The sequence below is a fragment of the Myxocyprinus asiaticus genome, chromosome 27 (genome assembly GCF_019703515.2).
Source record: "Myxocyprinus asiaticus isolate MX2 ecotype Aquarium Trade chromosome 27, UBuf_Myxa_2, whole genome shotgun sequence".
Classification (NCBI taxonomy): Eukaryota; Metazoa; Chordata; class Actinopteri; order Cypriniformes; family Catostomidae; genus Myxocyprinus; species Myxocyprinus asiaticus.
In genome coordinates this window covers 21,437,837-21,460,386 of record NC_059370.1, presented here as the reverse complement: position 1 = coordinate 21,460,386, position 22,550 = coordinate 21,437,837, and the positions used below count along the sequence as shown (strand labels likewise).

Sequence of the window (22,550 nt, the reverse complement as noted above, 5' to 3'; positions counted from 1 at the left end):
AATCCCCGGCGGGGAATCCTCTAAGGGCTGGGGAAGCCGAGGCTTCCCCCTTCCACATGTCATCCTGATGCGGATCTGACATAGACCTAACCCGGGCTCCGCCTCCCCAGCCAGCACATCACAAATCCCTCACCGAGACGCTCTGTTACGGGACCCATCCGCACAGATTTCCCTTAATAAAGTGGAAAACTCTGGCCAATTTGTGCCCAAAATTAGTGGATGGTTGAGGCACGAACTTACCACAGCCTCCATACTATGCTTTTGCCCTCGAAATTGAATCGACACAGTCACTACAGGATAATTGTGGATATCCCATGCACACACCTTACCTTCACCTTGTGACTAGCACCCAAAGCCTCGTCTTTAACCAGGCATTGATGGATGGAGGTTTGGCTGCAACCTGAATCCACCAAGGCCTGGTATGTACCCCCCTTAATACACAAAGGTATGCGGTATGTCCCAGCTCGATCGGGAACATACCGCCTGTGGTGTGTCGGGGTCCCGAACCAATGTTCCCACTTCCATCAGGCACTGGTCCCAGAAATGCCCGGGTTCCCTGTAGCTCCAACAGACCTGCCCATGGCAGTGGGTCCATTAACCTGGGAGTGAGAGCGGAGAGGGGCAGGGGAAACCAGCGGGTAGTGCAATCCCCGGAACTGAGGAGCCAGTTTACGAGGGGCCACTCCCTGTTTCTGGGGAGGAGGAACAGGATGGAAAGCAGGGGGAGGAGGGAAGACAACAGAGAGAGAGAAGGATCTTGGGGCTCGCCGGCTCCTGAATATGCCGCCATTTGGTCCTCTGTCAGATGGATGGCCGTTTGGAGTGACGCCGGGCGAGGGCACTGGATCCACTCTGCCATCCCTCTCGAAAGTCGAGTGGTAAACTGCTCCATTACCACCAGATCAATCAAAGCTTTAACGTTGCATTGCTCAGCCAGCAACCACCTCCAGCAGGCAAAGGCAAATGGGTGGCCTTGCTCACCAGTGGTCAGCGAGCGGAAGCGCTGGGTGTCCGACCGAACCATTACAGGATGGCTTTCCTCAAGCCAGCGTACACCAGGAGGTTCTCCATTGGTAGCTGCTGTGCTGCGAGTTGGGCTTCCTCAGACAACAGTGGGATTAATCGGACCACCCACTGGGTGTTCGGCCATCTGCATGCTCCCGCTGTCCGCTCAAAGAGCTCCAGGATGGCTTCCGGATCATCTTGGGGGCCCATCTTTACCAGGTCTCAAACTATCTCAAACCAGCCCATCTGGCACCAACAATCATCCATGCGATTATCTAATCAGCTGTAAAAAGGGATAATTTTCTATCCGTTCCGGAGTGGAACTTCAATAAATTGCCCTTGAAGGTCTCTGCGTTGTTCTGTCTTTTCTGAGCACTGAAGTAAAGCAATTATTGTTAATTCACACATTTGATTCCGTTATTCATTTTATCTGACTCCAATTTTAAATTTTAAGTTGACCTCTAATTTATATTTAAGCTCTAATTAATTTCTGATCATTCTTTTAATTTAACATTTTTAGGCTATTGGTTACTCTAAATCCTCTTCTATCCATTGTAATTTCGATCTTTGGAGACTTGCGCCGGCCGTTATTAAATTACGTAAACCTCCCGAAAATGGATAGCCAGTTCCGTTCTTAGTCAGCAGTTGTAGGGTTAACTAATATCGTCTGGTTTGGCCTGTCTCCTAACCAGACGATATTGCCGCTTAGTCACGTACATACAACTTGCTAAGATGGGCGGTGAGCAGTGACTGAGAGTCTTTAAATGGCTTTCTCCTACCCGGTTGTCCTAGGTGGTTGTCCTACCTGGTTGTCCTGAGTGGTTTCTCCTATAATAAAGCTATATTAAATGGTCTACGCTGGTCTAATAAAATTCAAATCCTACCCGGTTGTCCTAGGTGGCTGTCCTACCTGGTTGTCCTGAGTGGTTTAAATTCAAACTGAGAGACTTTAAATGGCTTCCTCCTATATTAAAGCTCCAGTAATGATATAAATGATTTCAGAGGAATTTAGAATAAATCAAATAATAACAATTTATTTGTCAGGTAGGATATAAAACATTGTTGCAGAAATTCAAATCAAAGCCAATTTCACATGATCAGAATAAACAAGCATTACTAAAAATAAAAGACAAGTCAAAGAAACATACCTGACAAAACTACATGCAGCGGTACAGCATGGGAGATCTGCTTACAGATTCCTTGTAAAAACGACTACACACATCAAGTGTGAGGGATATCTGCTTACAGATTCGCCGAGCTTCTTACCAACTTTCCTTAAATACCCAGACAGAATAAACATTGTGTACCAAATGGTATTATCCTTTGAACAATGAGAATTTGGGGGTGAATGTGTTCTTGACTTCCTGGGGTTTAACCTTGTTAACATACAGGAGATGATTTAAATTGTAGGTCAAGGAGGGGGATAGACCTCCAGAATTATGCAGTATTTGGCAAAGACCTTATAACTTTGTTACCATTAGTTTTATCAACATGGGAGAGAGACCATTATACCAGTCGCACAGAGACCTCTTAAATGACATCAAACACATGGAGTTGCATTCATTGTTTTCATGGTATTTGTTATATTTTTATATATAAATCTTGTGTCTTTGTGTTGGTCCAGAGCTGTTGAAGGGGAGAAGGTGGAGAGAGAAGAGGGGGCAGCAAGGTGATTTGCAATTTATCACACTGTGGTGATGTTCAGGTGAAGATTTCAGCTTTGTAAAACAATGCAAAGGCGATTTGCAATTTATCACACATGGTGATATTCCGGTGTAGATTTCAGCTTTTGTGAGAGAGTTCTATGACATTGATTCTCGCATAGTTCTTTGACTTTTACCGGAAATGGCGCCTTTTGGTTGTAGACATCCTGGTGCCAGCCTTACACAGCCAATCGTGTGGCAGCAGTTAAGTGCATAAAATCATACAGATACAGGTCAGGAGCTTCAGTTAATGTTCACATCAACCATCAGAATGGGGAAAAATGTATCTCAGGGATTTGGACAGTGGCATGATTGTTGGTGCCTGATGGGCTGGTTTGAGTATTTCTGTAACTGCTGATCTCCTGGGATTTTCAGTCTCTAGAATATACTCCGAATGGTGCCAAAAACAAAAAAACATCCAGTGAGCGGCAGTTCAAATGCCTTGTTGATGAGAGAGGTCATCAGAGAATGGCCAGACTGGTTCAAACTGACAAAGTCTATGGTAACTCATATAACCGCTCTGTACAATTGTGGTGAGAATAACAGCATCTCAGAATGCTATTCTGAGATGCGGGTTGGTGCTGTTTTGGTGGCACGAGGGGGACCTACACAATATTAGACAGTTGGTTTTAATATTGTGGCTGATTGTTGTAAATATACGTACTGTGTATACTGTATAAATATACAGGTATGTATATGATTTATCTTAAATTTGGCATTCTACGTTTGCCATGTTGCAGAACTATTTACTTTCTCTAAAGGATAGCATTCAGCTTAGCTTAGCTTTTTTTGTTTTTCTGTAGTTGGTAGCTGTATGGTATTAGGTTCTGTTTGTTTCAGTATTTAATATAAGAGTTATTGGAAATTTGCTCAAATAAAAAGAAAAAACTACAAAACACACATAAAAACAAGGCTGTGAGGGATAGAAGTACAATCTGTTCAGTCTTGTACTGCTGTGTAACCAGTGTAGAATATTCAGTCAACAAAACAACAGTAACATTGGTTGTGAAAATAGTGCATAATCTAGAAAACACAACGTGTTGAATAAACTGTACTGTACATATATTTCTCAGGGATTTGTTTTCATTTGCATTAAACTAAAATGCCAGCTGAACCTGACTCTAGTCCATTGGTTCAACCTATGTAAATGATCAAGCAAAATATGTGAATATTAAGAGGAAATGTTGCATTTCTGTGAATTCAATGTGCAATGCAAATAATGTCTCAGGGCGAAAGTGTTGCTAAACAGTCACCTACAGATGTGTTGGAGCCGACTGGTCCAATACTCCATCCTACACATACACTACTCCTCTATATCTCCATCAGTTCATGTGAGTGATGCACAGATCTGTCAATCCCAGCAGGCTTGCCAGCATGTACCATCCATACAGCAGACGTGTGAAGCCTCTCATCTAACGCTTGCCTGCACAGCCAAGCACTCAAACACTTACTTACGATTGTATGGAGAAAAATGGGATGCTTCACTCAGTCGCTCCCTCTATCACTCTTTTTATTTCTGACTGGAATGAGGCTTAGCGCCTCTCTTTTTATTTTTATTTTTATTTTTGACTTGGTCTCTCTCTCTCTCTCTCTCTCTCTCTCTCTTTGTTTGTCTTGCTTTGTGGATGTCATTTCACATTTTCACATCACACAAGGGAAACAAAAAAGTAATCCCTTTGACAACAAAAAGCCTGCAATAAAAAATCAAATAAAATACAACCCCCCCTAATGAAAAAGGCATACGTTCTGATAAAGACCCTATTGTAGATTTGTGACTCAGACACAGAAAGAGACTGAAGACTTTGCACATACAAAAGAGTCCTCAGTACATACTTCGGCATTGTGTTAGCACCCCTTGTGTTCATTTATCACAATGGCCATTTCACAGCTCCAAAGGAGCCAGGTTCAGCCAAGCTCAGCTTTGTTCAAGCCACCAGTGAGGCCACAACCTTAAATCTTCACCCCAAGAAAATCCCCTTTACCCTGCATTTTGCTTTTATATTTTCATTTTCACCATATAAATACATGCCCGTTCCTCCTTTTCTCCAGTTCAGCAGCTGTGCCCTGCTGTATCCATGACCCTGTTTATTAAGATTAATTCATTTATTAAGTTTATTAAGCACTAAAAACAGGTGTAAACTGGTTTCAAAATGTCATTTCGGATCACTCAGGCCACATACAGAGGTAGGCAAAAACGCAAGTGTCCACATTGCATTTTAGGTGTAAACACTAATCCATCCTGATGGATCCCCAGCAACTGTGAAGCACCACCCACTTAACTTTCAATCAAACACTGCACTAAAACAGGAGTTTTAATCTTTGCTGGGTAAATGGAAATAAATGTCCAATACGAACATTTTTAAAGCACGAACATGTAGATGCACAAGGCTTTGCAAAATTCTTCAGGGCACCTGATATCAACAAACAATGACACTGATGAAAAGCATGCAAATCTCATGCCCAGTTAATAAAGTTACCCCACTTAAATAATGAAGAATTCTGCTCCAAGTGTCATATTTGTGCTTCGATAAAATTTCAAGTGTACCTGGGAGAAATTATTCTGCACTTTTATTGTCTGTTTGGAGCATAATTATCATGCAGTAACATACTGACAGTGTTTGTGATTCAAAATCTGAGGAGATTCATTTGGACGACCAGGTGTAAACGGCAATGTGTTTCATCTGACAACTTGTGATCAGATCACCCGAGACGGGTCTTAGTACCAAGTGTAAACAGAGCCCATTTGAAGCATGTGGTGATAATGGTGCAGGTTGCAGTTTCCTGAAGAAAAAACTTTTGTGTGCATTTTAGATAGTCCTAAGTCTTTGTTATCAGTTTAGATTATAATTAAAGGAATAAATATTGGGATGGCCCTATCACTGCCAGGGAGGCAGTATCTTAAGTTTGTGTTCTCCAGTGGTGTCTTAATCTCTCAAAGAACCCTCCGCAGCCCTTTGGGGAGACTTTAATATGGGATAGTGGTGTTTGGTTCAATGCCCTTGTACTGCTGATGCCAAAAGCACACTAAAGCCAAAAGCTAACACAATGCAGATATCATTAATAAACTCTCTAAGGCTCTGGCCCTCACTTAAATAATGCACCAGTGGCATTATAGTCTGCTGAGGATAGGACAGTAGACAAACAGCTCTCGATGTGATTTAATAAACCAGACTTCAATCGCAATGCAATATTATGATAAGCAAGTTAACAGGTTACACCTGAAAATGGAGGTGGATGACAAAGGATAAATTATGGTTTTGTCTGTGATTTTCTTGGGAGAGGAGTTTTATCCATGTGTGGGAGATACACCAGGAAACAATCTCACTGCACGACCACTACCTTCTCATAGATAAATGTTTTTCTCACTTGCTCTCCAAACGAGGGCTGCACTTTGGCACTGTACTGGCCTGGAGCAAAACTTTATCTTTTGAATTGTTATAAGCCTTTCTACCCACATCATATTCAAAATAAACTCAACCTTTGAGCTTTATGTATAGTGCAATCAACAGGGAGCTGTGTAATGAACACTAATAGCTTTCATTTGAAAATGACCCACTGCACGTCTCATCTATGCTCATACGCTCTTATTACGGCAGGGCTAACCTCAAATCAGCTCAGTTAATGTGTTCAGTGAAAGGCCTGCTCTTCAGAAGAAATAGTACTGTGGGCATTGATACTTTTGCAGAGGCTTTGAATAATCTTTCTTCTTTTTGAACTTCACAAAAAGTTTTTAAAAAAAAAAAAAAAAAAAAAAAAAATATATATATATATATATATATATATATATATATATATATATATATGTGTGTGTGTGTGTGTGTGTGTGTGTGTGTGTATCTGTAAATGGGTAATATATTTAAAAACTACATGTCCTGATAAAATGCTGTTAATTGCTATTCAGATCTTTGCTCACATTAGGTTCAAAGATGTCAGTGTAAGACTAACTTGATGCATGCATCATATGTAAAGCTATTTAGCAATTAAATGCAAGCTGCAGTTTCATTTTCATAGTGCTAATATGTACTCACACCTTCCTGCGTAATAGAAATATATAAACTAAATTAGGAAAATAATCAAATGTGCAATGCTGAAATGCAGATGTCACATAATGTGGAAATTGTGAAGTATTTGTCAGATTTTGTATCAAGACTTTTCAGCATGAGATAATGATCAAATTGCACATTTACATGTACAACATAATATCCAATCTTTAAATCTCCAAACCTGAGAACTTCCATTTGATATATGCAAAGGGTTTCAGAAAGTTACTGTATACAGCTAAAATAGGACTTTTGGATGGAATAATTGATAGAAGTATTTTAACAAGAATTCAAACTTGACATTTCTGCTTCTAAGGTCTCCAAAATTAATCACTGAATACTAATACAAAGTGTATTATTGTACACACAACATTCGTTTGCTCTTTTTGTTACAGCTGAGCATATCCATAAACATGCATTACTGTTTATAGAAAATTATTTGTATATTTACCTCAATTATTGTAAATTATATTGGTGTACCTCTTGTGTTCATTAAGTCATTACCTATTTCCCATTGCAGCTATATAATAATACATTTGATATTAGTTGTGTGTGATACACATGTGAAGACTCATTTTGCCAGACATTTGGCTATCGGCATAATATCTGGTCCACTCTGGAGCTCATTCTGGCCAAGAACCATCCACTTAGACGGAGAGACATTCTGATCGACATGTAAAGTGTCCAACCACAGTTTGATTCGTTTATATGTAGAAATTAGCAAAGAACCAAATAAATTAGTGGAACATGTGTGTATATTCTGCCAACAGAATTTATGCTCATGGATATCAAGGTTAAGTGGTACTAAGTTCCTCAAACAGTACTCTCAATGTCTTTCAATGACTAATTTTTATATATCTTGCAAACTTTGGCAAATCGAACAACATTTTTTTCCTCACAAACACTTCACATCGTCAACCCTGTACCTTGTAAACACCTTGCTCAGTCTGTGGATGTATCATTTGAGACTGAGACTAGTGGTCTGGTCCTGTCTACCTGTCTCCTCTAATGCTCTCTGACTGTCTGTTCTTCCATCAGCAGAGGGTGCAGACACCCCAGAGGTTCCCTCTATGGACTCCTAACACTGCCTATTACTGATTAATCTGCACTGCTTCATGTTCTGATCTTCACCAAGACTCAATCTGCCTATCACTGTCAAAAAAGTTACTCTCCCCAACCCCTCTCCTCTCCTAAATGGTTTGACTATAGGGCTGATCCCCTGTGCTTAAAGCCCAGCAACATGTATATGCCTTCATTTCTCTGCACAGACTCAGCTGTGTATTTAACAATCAGGTCCTCCACAGAGCCAGAGTTACATTATCGCTATGGTGTGTCATCCTATGGACTGAACTGCAGAATAGTGCCACTGGTGCGTTTCTCTAATTATTATCAGAGGCTATTTCCTGAGAGAATGGATGTACTGAGTGAAAAAATTCAATAAAAAAATAGTGATGTTCTTTGCCACATTAGTATGCCTCAACAGTACCCACTCCTTGTTATGAATTATGCCAGTCATTCTTTAGGATTCATCCCTGTTGACCGCTCGACTTCTGCAAAGGAAATGTACTGATGTAATGTACCCTTGTGCAAATCAGTATTCAGTGGAACTCCATACCTCCCATTTTTCTCATTTTAGCACCTCATGTATTTTTGATCCCAGAGTTGATAAGATGGAAATGTACAACGCCTGATCCTGTTTCACTCAGTCCATTAGAAGTGTGCTTTATGAGTCCTTTTGGTCGGAATACTTTTCAAAGTGCAGATTTTCCATTCACACACCTACACTGGACTGCATAACTTAAGATCTTTTTTTTAGCCTTGCTTGTCTTTTGCAGTGAAATTAAGTATTAAGTCGTGCCAAAATACAGTATTAGTGCTACACTGTGGTCTGTGATAATTATCTCATCCAGAGTCAGAAATTATTAAAAGTCACCAAAGTGACAAAAATGCCACAGCAATTCAAAATGAATTCATTATGTCGCCATAATTTGTATTTGTAACAAATGGTGTGTTTTTTAAATTATTTTCTGGGCCTAGTTAAGTATTCAAATTATTCAGATTGAGACTTTATTTAATACATAATGTGTAACGATAATAAATATTTGAACCCACTGTCCTTTGTTATAAAGGCACCCCAGTGTTAGACATGTCAGTATCACATTACCAAGTCCTTAGAAATCTAGCTTTGTATTACTAGTTTATTAGGGTGATTTAAGGTTGTGTCCTTGACTAAAATCTTTGTAGCTTTTTCTGAGAAGCCCGGTGTCCATCCTGATGTATGCCCTGTCAGCTCTCCCTCCCGCTGTGACTCCCCTCATCGTTGCTCGGGCCTTCTCAGCATGCTTGCGCTGGGCTGTGCCTGATAGGGGTTTAGTGTTTGCCCTTGCTTGTTATTATTGTTTATCTTGTTTGTCAATCACCTGGATCGCTTGCCATTTCGGCATTGCCTTCATACATATTCATGAGCCCTCATTACCCGGCTGGTTGGTTGCGGGGCATGGTAACGGTGCCAGCCTTTGTTCCCGAGACTAACAACAGGTGACTGGAGCAGGCTGGTGTATTGTTGCCTGTCGTTTGCATATTCTGAAGAGTGTGTCAGGACTGGGTGATGAGAACGGAGATGCACCATGTTTTCAGATTACTTTAAGCAGTATGACTACACAACCCCTTGAATTTAATTGAGGCTTGATTTTGGCTTGACACTGAAAGGCACTTCAGCATCAAATGCTAATTTAGTAGCACATTGGCAAATGTGTCAAGCTGATCAAGTGAGTAAAAAGCACAAAGGGAGATGCATTAGGACTAAACAATACACATATGAGCCCAGGATGAAACACACATTCTATTCTTACTTCTGTATATATATATATATATATATATATATATTTTTTTTTTTTATTTATTTTATTATTATTGATATTTAAGGACAAACAAAATGTACACTGCCTGGCTGGGAGTGGTTCAGGGTGTAAGGATGAGGTAAGCTTAGAGGATTCCATTTGCGGATATTTATTAGAGGGATTGAACAAACAATTCAAACAGTATTCCTTAAACATAGTCAGGTCACAGTCTTGGGTCAAAACACAGATAAATTGGTCCACAGGCAAACAAATCCAGAACAGTAATCCAGAGATGTGAATCCAGCAAACGTAAGCAATGGTCATAACAGTAGTCAAAAACAATGGCAGAGAATAAACGCTTAGTAAGGCAGATAACTGGCAATACTTTCCAAAGTGATACTGTGAGCTCGTGGCTTATATACATGGTAAATGACCAAACAGGAACTGATGTGGCAGAAACAGGAAGTGACAGAGTTCAATATTCAGGTGAGGGCTCCCTCTGGTGGACGGGAGTTTGTTCAGATGTTACACAGGGAGCATGAGGAGTCATTTTCACACATGAATTGGCCACCACAGAGTCCTGACCTTAACCCCATTGAAAGTCTTTGGGATGTGCTGGAGAAGAATTTACGTGGATCGACAATTTTTTAAAGGTATTTCCGATGTGTATATATATATATATATATATATATATATATATATATATATATATATATTTTTTTTTTTTTTTTTTTTTTTTAAATACCCTTTACTTTCTAAACCATTTGATTTGATTTGATAAAATGTTTTAGTGCTTCTTATATTATTTTTGACTCATTTCAGAGACTTTCACAAAAACACGCCTTGTCTGTATCTGATGTACCCTGTATTTTTCCCCTTTGTTCCTCTTTCTCCTTATTAACTTCCTTTATTTCCCTCACCCTCCACACATACCAGGAAAAAAAATGAACAAACTGCACAGGTGCTCATGCTCTTCATCTCCTGAAAAAAAAATTTCTTTAGAAAGGCAAAATGAATGTCATGGCAGTTATGTCAGCTTTGCCAGCTCTATCCCTCGCCACGCCAAATATAATCAATTTTCTTATTTCTCATTTAGTTTAATGCAATTTTGGAATCTGTCATCCCAGGTTTGTCGCCAGTCAGTCTCCAACTGTGGCTGGTGTCTGTGACAGTCAGAGGTGTAAGTTTGATTTAACTGAGTATAGAGATCCCTTTCGGATCTGTCAGAGTACCGCTCTCTAGATTAGTTTAATACCAACTGCACAACCCTCTAATGTGTCATATGTTGTGCCCATCGAGGAAAATCACCCTCCTGAATGTTATTGGATGTGTTTTTCTCTCTGTTAGAATGCCGCTTTTTAGGTCCTCACACCTAAACTAGTGATTGATTGTTCTTCCTTTTGCATGCCTGTTTTATTAAAAAGTTTGCATTCCTACTTGCCAATACATATGTTTTTAAAATAAGTGTTCTTTCTGCAAGTTCCTGGGAAGTGTGTGATTGCATTGGCAATGGGAGTGCTGTGTTATTAAATTGTGAGACACAGCTGTGATAAAATTATGACCTAATTTTGTAGACCTATGCTGAATCGCACACTAATTGGATAGAAGCTGTTTGCACTGACATTGTCATGATAATTACCCTGCTTAGTGAGTACTATTATTATTATTATTATTATTATTTCTCTCTTTCCCTGTAAGTTTGATAAGGACTGCATGTGTATCAGGTTTCTGAGAGATAAGGTGACTAACTCATCAAATAAGCCATTCAACATGTGCACCTCTGATGTCGAGATGAATCATGCACTCTACATTACATGGAAGAACAGATTTACTCTAATCTCGAACCTTTTATTGCTCTTTCCCAAAGTGGCAACACATTGTGTCATTTACTCTGCATGCTACATAAGGAGATCAAAGGATGAAAATGCTGTCATAAATGTGATATAATATTGTATATACCAATAGAATTAAAAGTTTATTGAAACAAACACGTGGTTGTGATTAATGAATATTTTGTGTTGGTCTGAGTATGTTTCATAGTTTTCTGTGGTATTGATTTGAACAGAGGTCTCTGAAACCGAAAGCCGTGCCGAGACCTGCTGAGAATGCGCGGCAGGAAGGCGACTGTATAATGTTTCACTTGGGTGCTTGTCCAAGAGAAAGACAGAGCTGCATGCAGCGAAGAGTCCCAAAAATGAAGAACAGATCAATTAGGAGGAAAAAAAGGAGGGCAAATGGACAATCACTTCTATCAGCACTTATCCACAACAGACACGACTGGTTCAGATAAGGAGTTCTGTGTTTGGCATCACATACAGGCAAGGTTACAGCCCCCTCGTGCACCCCTCTTTTTGTGAATCCTTTCAGTTTAATAAAGAGTTTATTGCTGGGAGAACATTTTTATTGATTGTGCTGTCCCTGGGAGGGTAATTTGAGATTTGTTGATCTTCCCTCGTTTCTGACTTTACCATTGGGCATATGCTCTGCTGAGCTGGAGAGAGATGTCCGTGGGAATAATTTATTTCCATCTACCCAAGCACATTGCGCTTGTTGTAATGGCTGTTCTCTTTCCCTCAACTTTCCAAGCTCATGCTCATCGGGTTAACAGATGCTGTGATGCTCTGTGCATTGTGCTGGTATTCCGATTTTTTTTTTTTTTTTAAACCCTATCCCTCACCCCATGGAATCAGAATTGGAGTTTTGTGTCTTTTAATTTGTTAGCTTTGAAGCCATTTGTATGCTAGTGTAATCCTACAAATCAACTTTAAATTAGTAGTTCACTCAAAAATTAAAATTAATTTATTCTCCCTCATGTTGTTACAAATCTGTATGATTTGTGTTTATTTATTAATTTATTCCCCTTTGAAAAAAAAAAAAAAAAAAAAAAAAGGCGATGCAGGCACCTTTTACTTTCATTGCATTTTTAAAAATGTTATTTATTTATTTATTTTCCCCAAAAATAATAAATGTGAAGGGTGAATCAGGGTAACATTGTGCCTAATATTTCCTTTGTGTTCAATGGAAGAAAGTAAAACCTTGGCTACTTGTTTTAAACAACATGAGGGTGAGTGAATGATGACTGAGTTTTAATTTTTGGGTAAACTACTCCTTTAAGCAGATACTGTACTCACATTTAACATTTTCAGTGTTTCTCTTCTGTCCTTCCTCTTCAATTTACCAAAAATATACTCTATAGATTGAGAATGTCTGTTCCCCAATACCATCTGCTACCAACTAGCAAGTTGTAAATCATGGTTCATGGCTGTGAAGTAAACTAAAGGCTGTTGGCAATTTACATGGTAAAATAATTCAATGGGACCTTTTACAACAACTTGGAGTGCCTCTTCTAACTGTAGAATTCACCGTTGCATCTCTGTTACAATTAGTAACTTGGCAAAGGTCAGTGTGCGCCTGGAACAAGTCAAAGAGATCATCAGAGATCAAAGCAGACTGCTTGAAGCCCCACAAATACTATCATTCAGTGAAAATGTGTTCTGATCCAGAGCCATCTCTGTATCCCACTCTTTCTCTGTTTTCCTATCCTCTTCCAGCACTGGATTAATCCCTTTATCATTTAAGCACTTGGCAGTCATTACAACTGCAGGCTCCTATTGTTTCATAGTTACATGGAAACGTACCAAGCAGGAGTAATTGCACCTTAATGCCGTGCTGCATTCACCATTGAAGTTACTTCGCACTGATGATCAGAAAGTCATGTTGCTCTTTTGTTTATATATATTATATATACACACACACCGATCAGCCACAACATTATAACCACCTGCATAATGTTGTGTAGGTCCCCCTCGTGCCGCCAAAACAACGCCAACCCGCGTGTACAGAGCGGTTATTTGAGTTACCATAGACCAGTCTGGCTATTCTCTGTTGACCTCTCTCATCAACAAGGTGTTCCTGTCCGTAGAACTGCTGCTCACTGGATGTTTTATTTTATTTTTGGCACCATTCGGAGTAAATTCTTGAAACTGCTGTGCGTGAAAATCCCAGGAGATCAGCAGTTATAGAAATACTCAAACCAGCCTGTCTGCTAGGGCCCGTGCACTGCTGAACCCCCCTCCCAGATGCAAACTGTGTCTGGAGGCCTGGAGAGAGAAGTCTGACTCATTCAGAGTTCAGCCGCCTCTTACCAACCTTCCCATTTGACTTGTATGCCATGTACTCAATATGGGGGCTCTGATAATTATGTAAACCATAGACGAGTGTATTAACAACAAGGTTCGTACAAGGTGCTTGAAGTACTTGAATTTGGCTTTTACAAATCTAAATCCTGGAAATTCCTGGAAAATAGCAATTTTTACCAAGAGGTGCTTAAAAAGTTCTTGAATTATAGAAAATCTTAAAATACGTTGCTTATTTAATAAATTAAATGTATTTATTTATTTTCAGAAAAACACAACAAACCACTAGACCTCTGCTGAAGCAGGCAGCGCGTAGACGGCAATGTCATGTGGCACCTGTTACTTTTGGCAGCGCTGTTCAGAATGGGCCAATCACAATCAATTGTTACTATAGATACCGCTGTGGCGGATTTAACAAGTACGAATCCTTGCAACTATCAGTTTTAATAAAAAATTACTCTCCAGAGTAAAAAAAAATTAGATGAGATGTAAAACGTTCTGAGATTTGAATGCAGATCAATGTAGGATTCAGTTTTGTGAGCCGTCTAGCACCGCCTTGTGTAAAGAAAGCTTTGTGTCTCGCAAAATAGGTTATTTCTGACAACATATGTATCAGTATCAAAATATGTTGACAAACATGTCCCTTGACTTTTTTAGTCATGAAAAGGCTTTCAAACAGTAAAAAAATGAAAAGGTATCATTCTATAACCTAACCTTTAATCATATGAAATGGCTTGACTCTGTTTTGCAATTTGTTAGAAAAGATATTTGAAATTGTAAATTGCCTGAAAAAAATCCTTGTCCCCTCAACTGGTACACCACTTCTATGACATGTGAAGTTATTTATGTATGTATTTTGTACTTATTTTAATACAAGCATTAGTGCAAGGTCGAACAAGTGTACAAAAAAGCAAAACAAATGTATTATTAATAATCTAAATAATTTAAAAAGAATGTTTGTCCCTTGATTTCTTGGCACTGGTTTAAATAGTGCTGTGTTAATTTGATGTTATTGTAAATTGGTATATGTCTCATCACTGTCACGACTGCTATGTTGATCGGAACTGCACCCAAGAATTTCACACGCCATTGCACTTGTGTATATGGCTGTGTGTTTTAACATTTAAAAAAACAAAAAAAAAATACAAAAAGTTGTGGAAAATATTGTTTTAAGATCAAAGTTCAGAGGCTGCTTAAATATGCATATAGTGACTTTTCCCAGCATGTTAAGAATTTATTAATTCACATTTTAACTAATATTTGCACACAAAAATATTTGGTGTTGTAACCCATTTAACCCTCATTAGTGTTAACTTAGTGTTAACTTGCTTAATTTGTGAAACAAAATTAAATAATAAAAAAAAGAACAACAGTCAAGTTGTCCTTTATGAATAAAAATAATGTCAACATGTTACAAAATGTTTACTCTCAACATTTATAGGCAAAACCTGAACTGAATGGAAAATTTCAATATTTTATAAGCTGGAAAGTCACATTTTTTGGAGAATGACCCATTTGCAGTTTTGGTCAGTTCCTCACATAAATCTGTTGTGTGACATTAGAAAACATGGAACATAGCACATGAGTCATATGGACTACTGTCTACGGACCCAGTTATTCACTTTTGTAGGCAAGCAAAGTGCATTTTAAGGGAGCACACTACAGTTGCACATCAATTTCGTCATGAATGAACCAAGAATTAGTACTGAGAATTTGTAGTCAAAGATGAACATTGAGATATGTTGTACTTGTAATAAGTGGTGTTTTATAAAAATAAATTAACTGAATGAATAAAATATATTTATTTAAAATTAACAAATAAATAATTAGTTTTAATGTCATCTTGAGCATAGTCCTTGAAAACAAATAAAAATCTGCTTGAAAAGTCCTTGAAAGTCCTTGAATTTTACTTTGAAGCATCTGTACGAACCCTGTAATAATTAACAACACTTTCCTCTCACTTTAGTCCCTTATTTTAATGTGTCCCTTCTGTCTCTGTTAAATATTTGGTGGTTTGTCCTATAGATGGCTTTGGAAATGAGGCAACAGCAAACCCTAATCGCTTGTCTCGTCTCGGCAATTGGCAACAGAGAAATACAACTCCAATAATGAGATTTGGCGGCACATTAGCAATGATGATTGCTGTGGCTGAATGGTGTACTGCTGTGTTGTTGCATTTCATTCAAAATCAATGATACATTGTTTAGGGGAGCGTTGCTCCTCAGCCGAACCACCAGGCTAATGTTTCTCAGACTCTTTCAGATGAGAGAAAGGCCATTTTACCATAATCCGTCCCCCTAACAAAGCTGATCTTTGCTTCTCGATTGCAGTTTTTTTGTTTTGTTTTGTTTTTTCAGAAACATCTCAGAGCCTCGCAACACATTTATTTAATTTTACATCTGATATGATGGAGTCTACCCTCAGTTTTATCTTATTGTCCAGACAATACAGACTTTTGAATTTTTTATTTATTTATTTATTTTTATTATTTTCACAAGATTAGCTTTGAACTGATTTTTCTAGAGGGAAGTGGGCATATTAGGCACTAGAGAGAGAGAGAAAAAAAAATGTTTTAAAGCAATAATCCTGCTTTGCTTATGCACATATTAATATATTTGCAAAATAAACAAAGCTAATGATTATCTCATCAGAAGCACATAGCGTCTTTCTACAATGCTGTCTGTGTTTACTATAGAGAATAGTACCAAACTCAATTGAGTTTAAAGGCATAGTTTGTAGTAATATCACATATTAATTCTCTCAATCTCTGAACATTCCCGTGTACGTGAGAATCCAATATTTCTATCGGTAAAGTTCATCAAGATCTCAGCGCCAAAAATGGCTCTATTTTCTTCATATTTTTAGTGTATTGGCTCCATATTGCATCAGGCTCCTTGTCAGCAGGACATTTGAAGTTATTGCACAAAGATACCACATAAAGTAATTTAACCATGTTGAGGACATTCTACCAATGGGGAGGAAAAAAAATAAAATAATATTTGCGGTTAATATTTCAGTTTTGTGTTGATATATTGAAAATATGAGACCTACCAGCCATCCCATCAGTTAAACCTGGTAATATGCTGGTAACCCGGGCTGGTCTGACTACTCTCAGCCATGTGACTGCAAGCATGCCTGCTTATGCCAGCCAAATTAGCAGATGTAATGAGAGAGGAAGCCTCCAGAATTCTACCCATGGAAAGGGCACAACTTCTTTGAAAAAAAAAAAAAAAAAAAAAGAAGAGTTTGCCATGCTCTTTTTCATTTACTCGACTGACCTTCATGAGTGCAATTAGCATTTAAAGAAAATTAAGGTTATTTCACTCTCCCACGTCACCTACAACACACCTTTACTCTTAGAGATAATTGCAAAGTTGGACGAGCAATATGAAACTATTTTGGGGGAAAAGGAGTCAATAGAGTTCCCGACATCTGTAAAGAGGAATTTTTTTTTAGTGCAAACTTGTCTTTCACTTGGCCCAAATAAGCCCTCCATCTCAAACTGTCTGAATGAAAAGGAAAGCCATAAACATCAGGGACATTTCAGTGACATAGCAAATTATGTGGGGGTATTTATTTCTCTATGTCACCTTGGAACGTCATTTTCTCTGCACCATAAAAACTTTGAACCTCAGCTGAGCTCCAAGAGCAGTGCTGTGCAGGGATGAATTTACCTTGGAGAGCACTAACTCTATCCACCAACAAGTTAGCAAGCTGAAGAAAAAAGATGGAGTCAAGACCAACATGAATATTTCCCTTTGAATTGAGCAGCCGTAGATTTTTAAAGGCCAATCAGGCTGTGCTCGCTTAAAGAAAGGATGTTTTATTCACTCTCTGCTCTTTCTGCACTGTCAGATTGGCAGTGTACAGTAATGGGGAGAGATGTGAACATAAGGGAGTCTGTGTGAATTGCAAGTTTATTTCAGACCACCAGCTTAAGGCACAATAGCATCTAAAGCCATGGCCTCATTTATACGCTGCTCTACTGTCTGCCATCACTCACATCCCTGTGAGAGTTCACCAAATGAGAGGCAACAGCATTGTGTTTAATTGAAATTATTTCTTATCGGATGAAAGCATAACCCTGGCATGCACTACACCGATGAGTGCTGCTTAGTAGGCGATTAAGACAGATCACAATCAGCAGTTGGTTCTGTCTTTAGGAGGGACAGATGTTTTGTCCTGTGGCATTGAAAAGTGTGTGTGTGTGTTTTCTATACAGAACCTGATCAAGAACCTTCCTGAGCAAAAGGAGCTGAGCAATCTTGCTGAGCTGAAGACTGAATACGAGGAGCTTTGTGAGTCAGAGCAATTTGGCATTGTGGTGAGTACCGAGGTCTTAGTACCCAGATCCACTGGCACTACCCATTAGGACTTTTACCCCATTTTTCACCAACATGGTCACATTACTTGTGCTGGAGCCAGTTCCTAATCTAGAACCATTCTGCACGTTTTCACTGAAAAATACATGGATTGGAAAACTCTGCTCTACAGAGTTTTCCTGCTTTAACTGCTGGTTTTAAACCAGGAATTAGTAATGTCAGGGGGCAGAATAATGACGCGGTGCCTTGTGACACAATGCACACTGACCGATGCCCTATTTCATTTTTCTTTCTTTTTTTTACTGTACAGCAACTCCAGCAACGTCATGTTACCCATCTGTCCAAAAAAAATATTTCACTGATAAATATCTTAAGTGGTAATTTGATTATTTTGAATGTTGTTTGTTTTATATTTAACTTATGACCGTTCACTTCCAAGCAAGTTCTCAAGGGCTAGGGATCTACATGGATAGTCGTTATTTGGTTAACCGCTCAATGCATCTTTATTTAAATAACAAAATCACTATTCAGTTATTTTACATGTGCAATAGAGGTCTTCAACGTGACCCGACGGGACACAACAAACCGGTCTATTCAGGTCAGTTTTTCAAGTATAGGGCGAGTTAGTGGCTGTTCACGTTCACATTTATTTTTTTTATTTTTTTTGCATGCTTCTGCACTATTTTTCTATGTAAACACACACTGGACTGACGTCTTTGACCATTGTGCTGCATCGTTTTATTTTTTATTTTATTTTTTTTTGCATCTCGTGCAGAGCACTGTCAAGTTAAATAGACGTTTTTTAGACACTGTGCCAAGTTAAATAGAACTTGAATTTTATAATCACTTCTTGAGTCACGTGCGTTCTATTTCATTGAGCTGAGTGTAGCTTTTTTAGTGCAGGTGTCGCAAAGATTCAATGTCTTGAAGAGGTTCATGTTGCAATAGAACTTGAATTTTATAATCACTTCTTGAGTCACCTGTGTTCTGTTTCATTCGTTGTGCTGAGTCTAGTGTTTTTAGTGCAGGTGTTGCAAAGATTCAACATCTTGAAGAGGTTCAGGTTGCAAACCTGCAAAAAATCCCAGAATTTTTATCTTTTTATTTTTTACTTTTTGATATTTTAATTGCTTTTCTGGCTAAAGAAATATGAAGTAAACTTGTAAAAATCCATCATCATTTCCCCAAATGTGCACACTTTTGGACTAAAAGATTTAATGGAGGTTGTTTAGTGAAGCCATCAGATGACATGTATACTGGATCTTGCATGATTGGAGATTTTTTCATAATATGGGATGTATGATACAAATGTTTGAATTTCACTCATTACATAAATTATGGAAATACATTAGCTATAACGTTTTGATCATGCAACTGATTTCAGTCATCAAAGCATGAGATTTAGAGATTTAGATTTCCAAATGATGTATTGGGTTTCAAGATTACCTAACAATTCACCTTTTAAACATGCAGTAAATGTAAATGGCATTCAGGTGGGCCTGTAGAGACCCATCTGAGGTTAAGAGGTTTCAACCCGTTTTGTGTCCGCTGTTTTTGAGCAAAGAGATTATCCACCAGAGTTGTATTATCATCCAACAATGTTTAGTTAGTTGCCGTTGACATAATCGGCATGATTTGTTTATGCACGTCTAAGCGGCTGTTGTTGTTCATCCCACGCTCTCTCTGGACTTTAATGTACGGGTTGCCACGAGATCGCAGGGCTGATGAAAAAAACTACTGATGAGAGAGAGACTAGAATATTTGAATGAATAAAGACACATACCTCTGTTTGTGTGATTTACACCAAGAGAAGACGGACACTTCTCAAACACGCCATTGATCACGTCATTAACAACTAGTCATTCAGTTCGGTTCCGTACACACTGCGTGGAATTTAGGAAAATGTGATTGTCACTGCTTGAATTTTCAGAAGTTAATTTAGTTGTGGAATGCAGTTTTCACTCCTGTAAATTACTGAACTGTGTGTGAACAGAACAGGATTAAGCACTAAAAGGTGAACAGACAATCAAATTTAGCTTCAGTGTGTACGTGGCCATACTATGTTCTCAAAATTAGGAGTAAAAGTCATAAACAAAGGCTGTGCCGCCGGTTTTTTTTTTTCTTTCTTTTTTTTTTTTTTGTGAGCATGTTAGTTGGCTACATTTACGTTCGTCGTTCAAGTCAGTGGAATCACAGGATGGTACTGAGAGAGCTTTGCAGATCATCTGGCCTAGCACCGGCTTTGGCACCAACTCCAGCACCATTTGGATGGAAAAGGGGTATCTGACTCTAAAAAGGCATTTCAATTGCCTGTCAATTTTATCCTTATTTTCTTAGTCTTTTCTTCCACATTTCTTCTCTCTCCTTTAGGCTCCACACTGTAGTTATCCTCTAATTTTGTCACACTTCAGTGCATAACCCTTCACACATCTCTTTTCCTCTTCCTCATCTTTCTCTTCTTCACTCTCTCTCTCTCTCTCTCTCTCTCTCTCTCTCTCTCTCTCTCTCTCTCTCTCTCTCTCTCTTTCTCTGTCTCTGTTACTAAAATCACTTTTTTTTTTTTTTTTTTTCATTTCTGTTGTTCGCACCAATAACTCTCTACTTCCTTGTGAAGGATTTTGGGCTGAAAAGCAGATTGGGAGGGGTCCCGGGAAATTAAGCATAGAGCAAGACAGAGAGAAAGTGAGCAGAAGAAAGAAGACTGCCTTCAGGCTCTATGCAGGATCAGCACTATTCAATATATAAAGAGACTCAGTAATATATAATTAAAAGGCCAAAAATATAAAGGGCATTTTTTATGACAAGTCAGATCTGGTATCCTGGTTGTGACTGACAGAAGCTATGATTTTGATGAATTATAAAGAACGAGGCAGAGCTTTATTTTACGATAGAGCAGGATTAGTTGTCTGAGTTTCTAAATTGGAAGGGCTTTTAGACTTTCTTCCTATATTGATCAAATCCCATTAACATTGGCCTTGACTTTGTCTCAAATATTTACACTTCTTTCCACATCAGTAGTTCTGCACAGTGCATGAGTCAATGCCTGATCTGACTCACACCTAGATTAAAGGAAAAATGCACGCAAAAATTAAAAGTCTGTCATTATTTACTCACCTTATGTTGTAACAAACACGTATGACTTGTATTCTACCGTGGAACACAAACTGAGATGTTAAGCAGAGTGTTTATTCTGTTCTTTTCCATACAATAAAAGTGTATGGGGATGTGTACAGTCAAGCTCAAAATATTGACTGGGTGCATTCACAGTCCCCTTTCACTTCCATTGTATGGCTAAGCACATTTAAAACATTATGTCTTCTCCTCTTGTGTCCCATGGAAGAAAAACAGTCATAGGGGTTAAGAATGACTTAAGGGTGAATAAATTATGATTTTTTTTTTTTACGTTTTTTTTTAGTTTTGGGTGAGCTATTCTTTCAAGCACTCCAATAATTCATATTCTACATAGGACCTCTGCCTTACATTTACTGCCAGATGTATTTCTGTAATGCACAGATCTATCTATCTAGCTTGATGCATATGCATTCCTTCACTGATATTATGGCACCTATGACATTGGTGTCTTTGACAGCAGATTCTTATAGAAATAAATTCAGTGCAAGGTAACAGAATGCCCCCCTCCCTCTCGCTCTGTGCTGTGTCTTTCACTACATGTGTCTTTGGAGGACGTAATGAAGCGCACTGTGACAGGCTCCTCCTGTGACTGAGCTCAAAGCAGGTAATATACAGGCAGCACCTCATCAACAGCACCTTGCACTGCTCCTTGGGGAAATAAGTCACTCTCAGCTCCTCTCCCTCCAGAGCTGTCACCAACTCAGCCTCTTTTATTGTGATTTCCTCTTATACACAGAAATCAAATCTGGGGGTGCAGGGAGTAGGTGGGGTGGGGCAGTTTTTTTTTTTTTTTTTGGCATCTTGCTCATTATGATGAATAAATGTGAGTGAAAATTGAGCATCCTGACTGCGTCTCTGGGCTGCCTGCGAGCAGTGGATTATGCAGAAATCTGGAGCAAGAGTGTCTGAGGTCGTTCTTTTCTGTACAGCTCCTGTTGGATCCTTGTTGTTGTTGTTTTGTGTCTCCTCGCTCATTCCTCTCCTCCTCACTGTCTTTTTACTTAAATGTCACCTCACTCCAGAACCAATAATATTATTGCAGTTATTCTGGTTAAACAATCTGTAACAAGGAGATTTAATATTAATATAGAGGGTTCCAACAGTGAAGGAAAATCTGGAAATGCATCACAATTTTTTAAATTGTGATTTTTAGGCCATCCACTTCTCTCTCTGTCCTGGTCAGATCTAATGTGCCTTTTTTATTTATATATTTATTTATTTTTATTGACGCAGAAAATGAAAGTGTACTCAACACTGAAAAGTGTACTCAATACTGAAAACTGAAAAAGAAATGTATTGCCATGTTCAAACAAAGGATATTATTGTTAACGAAAACGATTAATAAAACAAAAACAAGCACTGAAAAAGTATT

The 22,550-nt window shown here is 38.6% G+C and overlaps 1 protein-coding gene across 8 annotated transcripts in view; it reads left to right on the top strand.

Annotated features, from left to right (window-relative positions):
• The window catches only part of LOC127418368 (protein diaphanous homolog 2-like), a 653,451-nt gene that overhangs the window by 378,095 nt on the left and 252,806 nt on the right, over nt 1-22,550 (top strand). For 7 of the 8 annotated variants that reach the window (XM_051658976.1, XM_051658975.1, XM_051658977.1 and 4 more), the window contains one exon: nt 17,947-18,048. The exons of the other annotated variant lie outside the window; for it this stretch is intronic. In XM_051658976.1, coding sequence (XP_051514936.1) covers nt 17,947-18,048 — 102 coding nt within the window. The remainder of the gene's footprint in view (nt 1-17,946; nt 18,049-22,550) is intronic. 8 annotated transcript variants of the gene reach the window in all.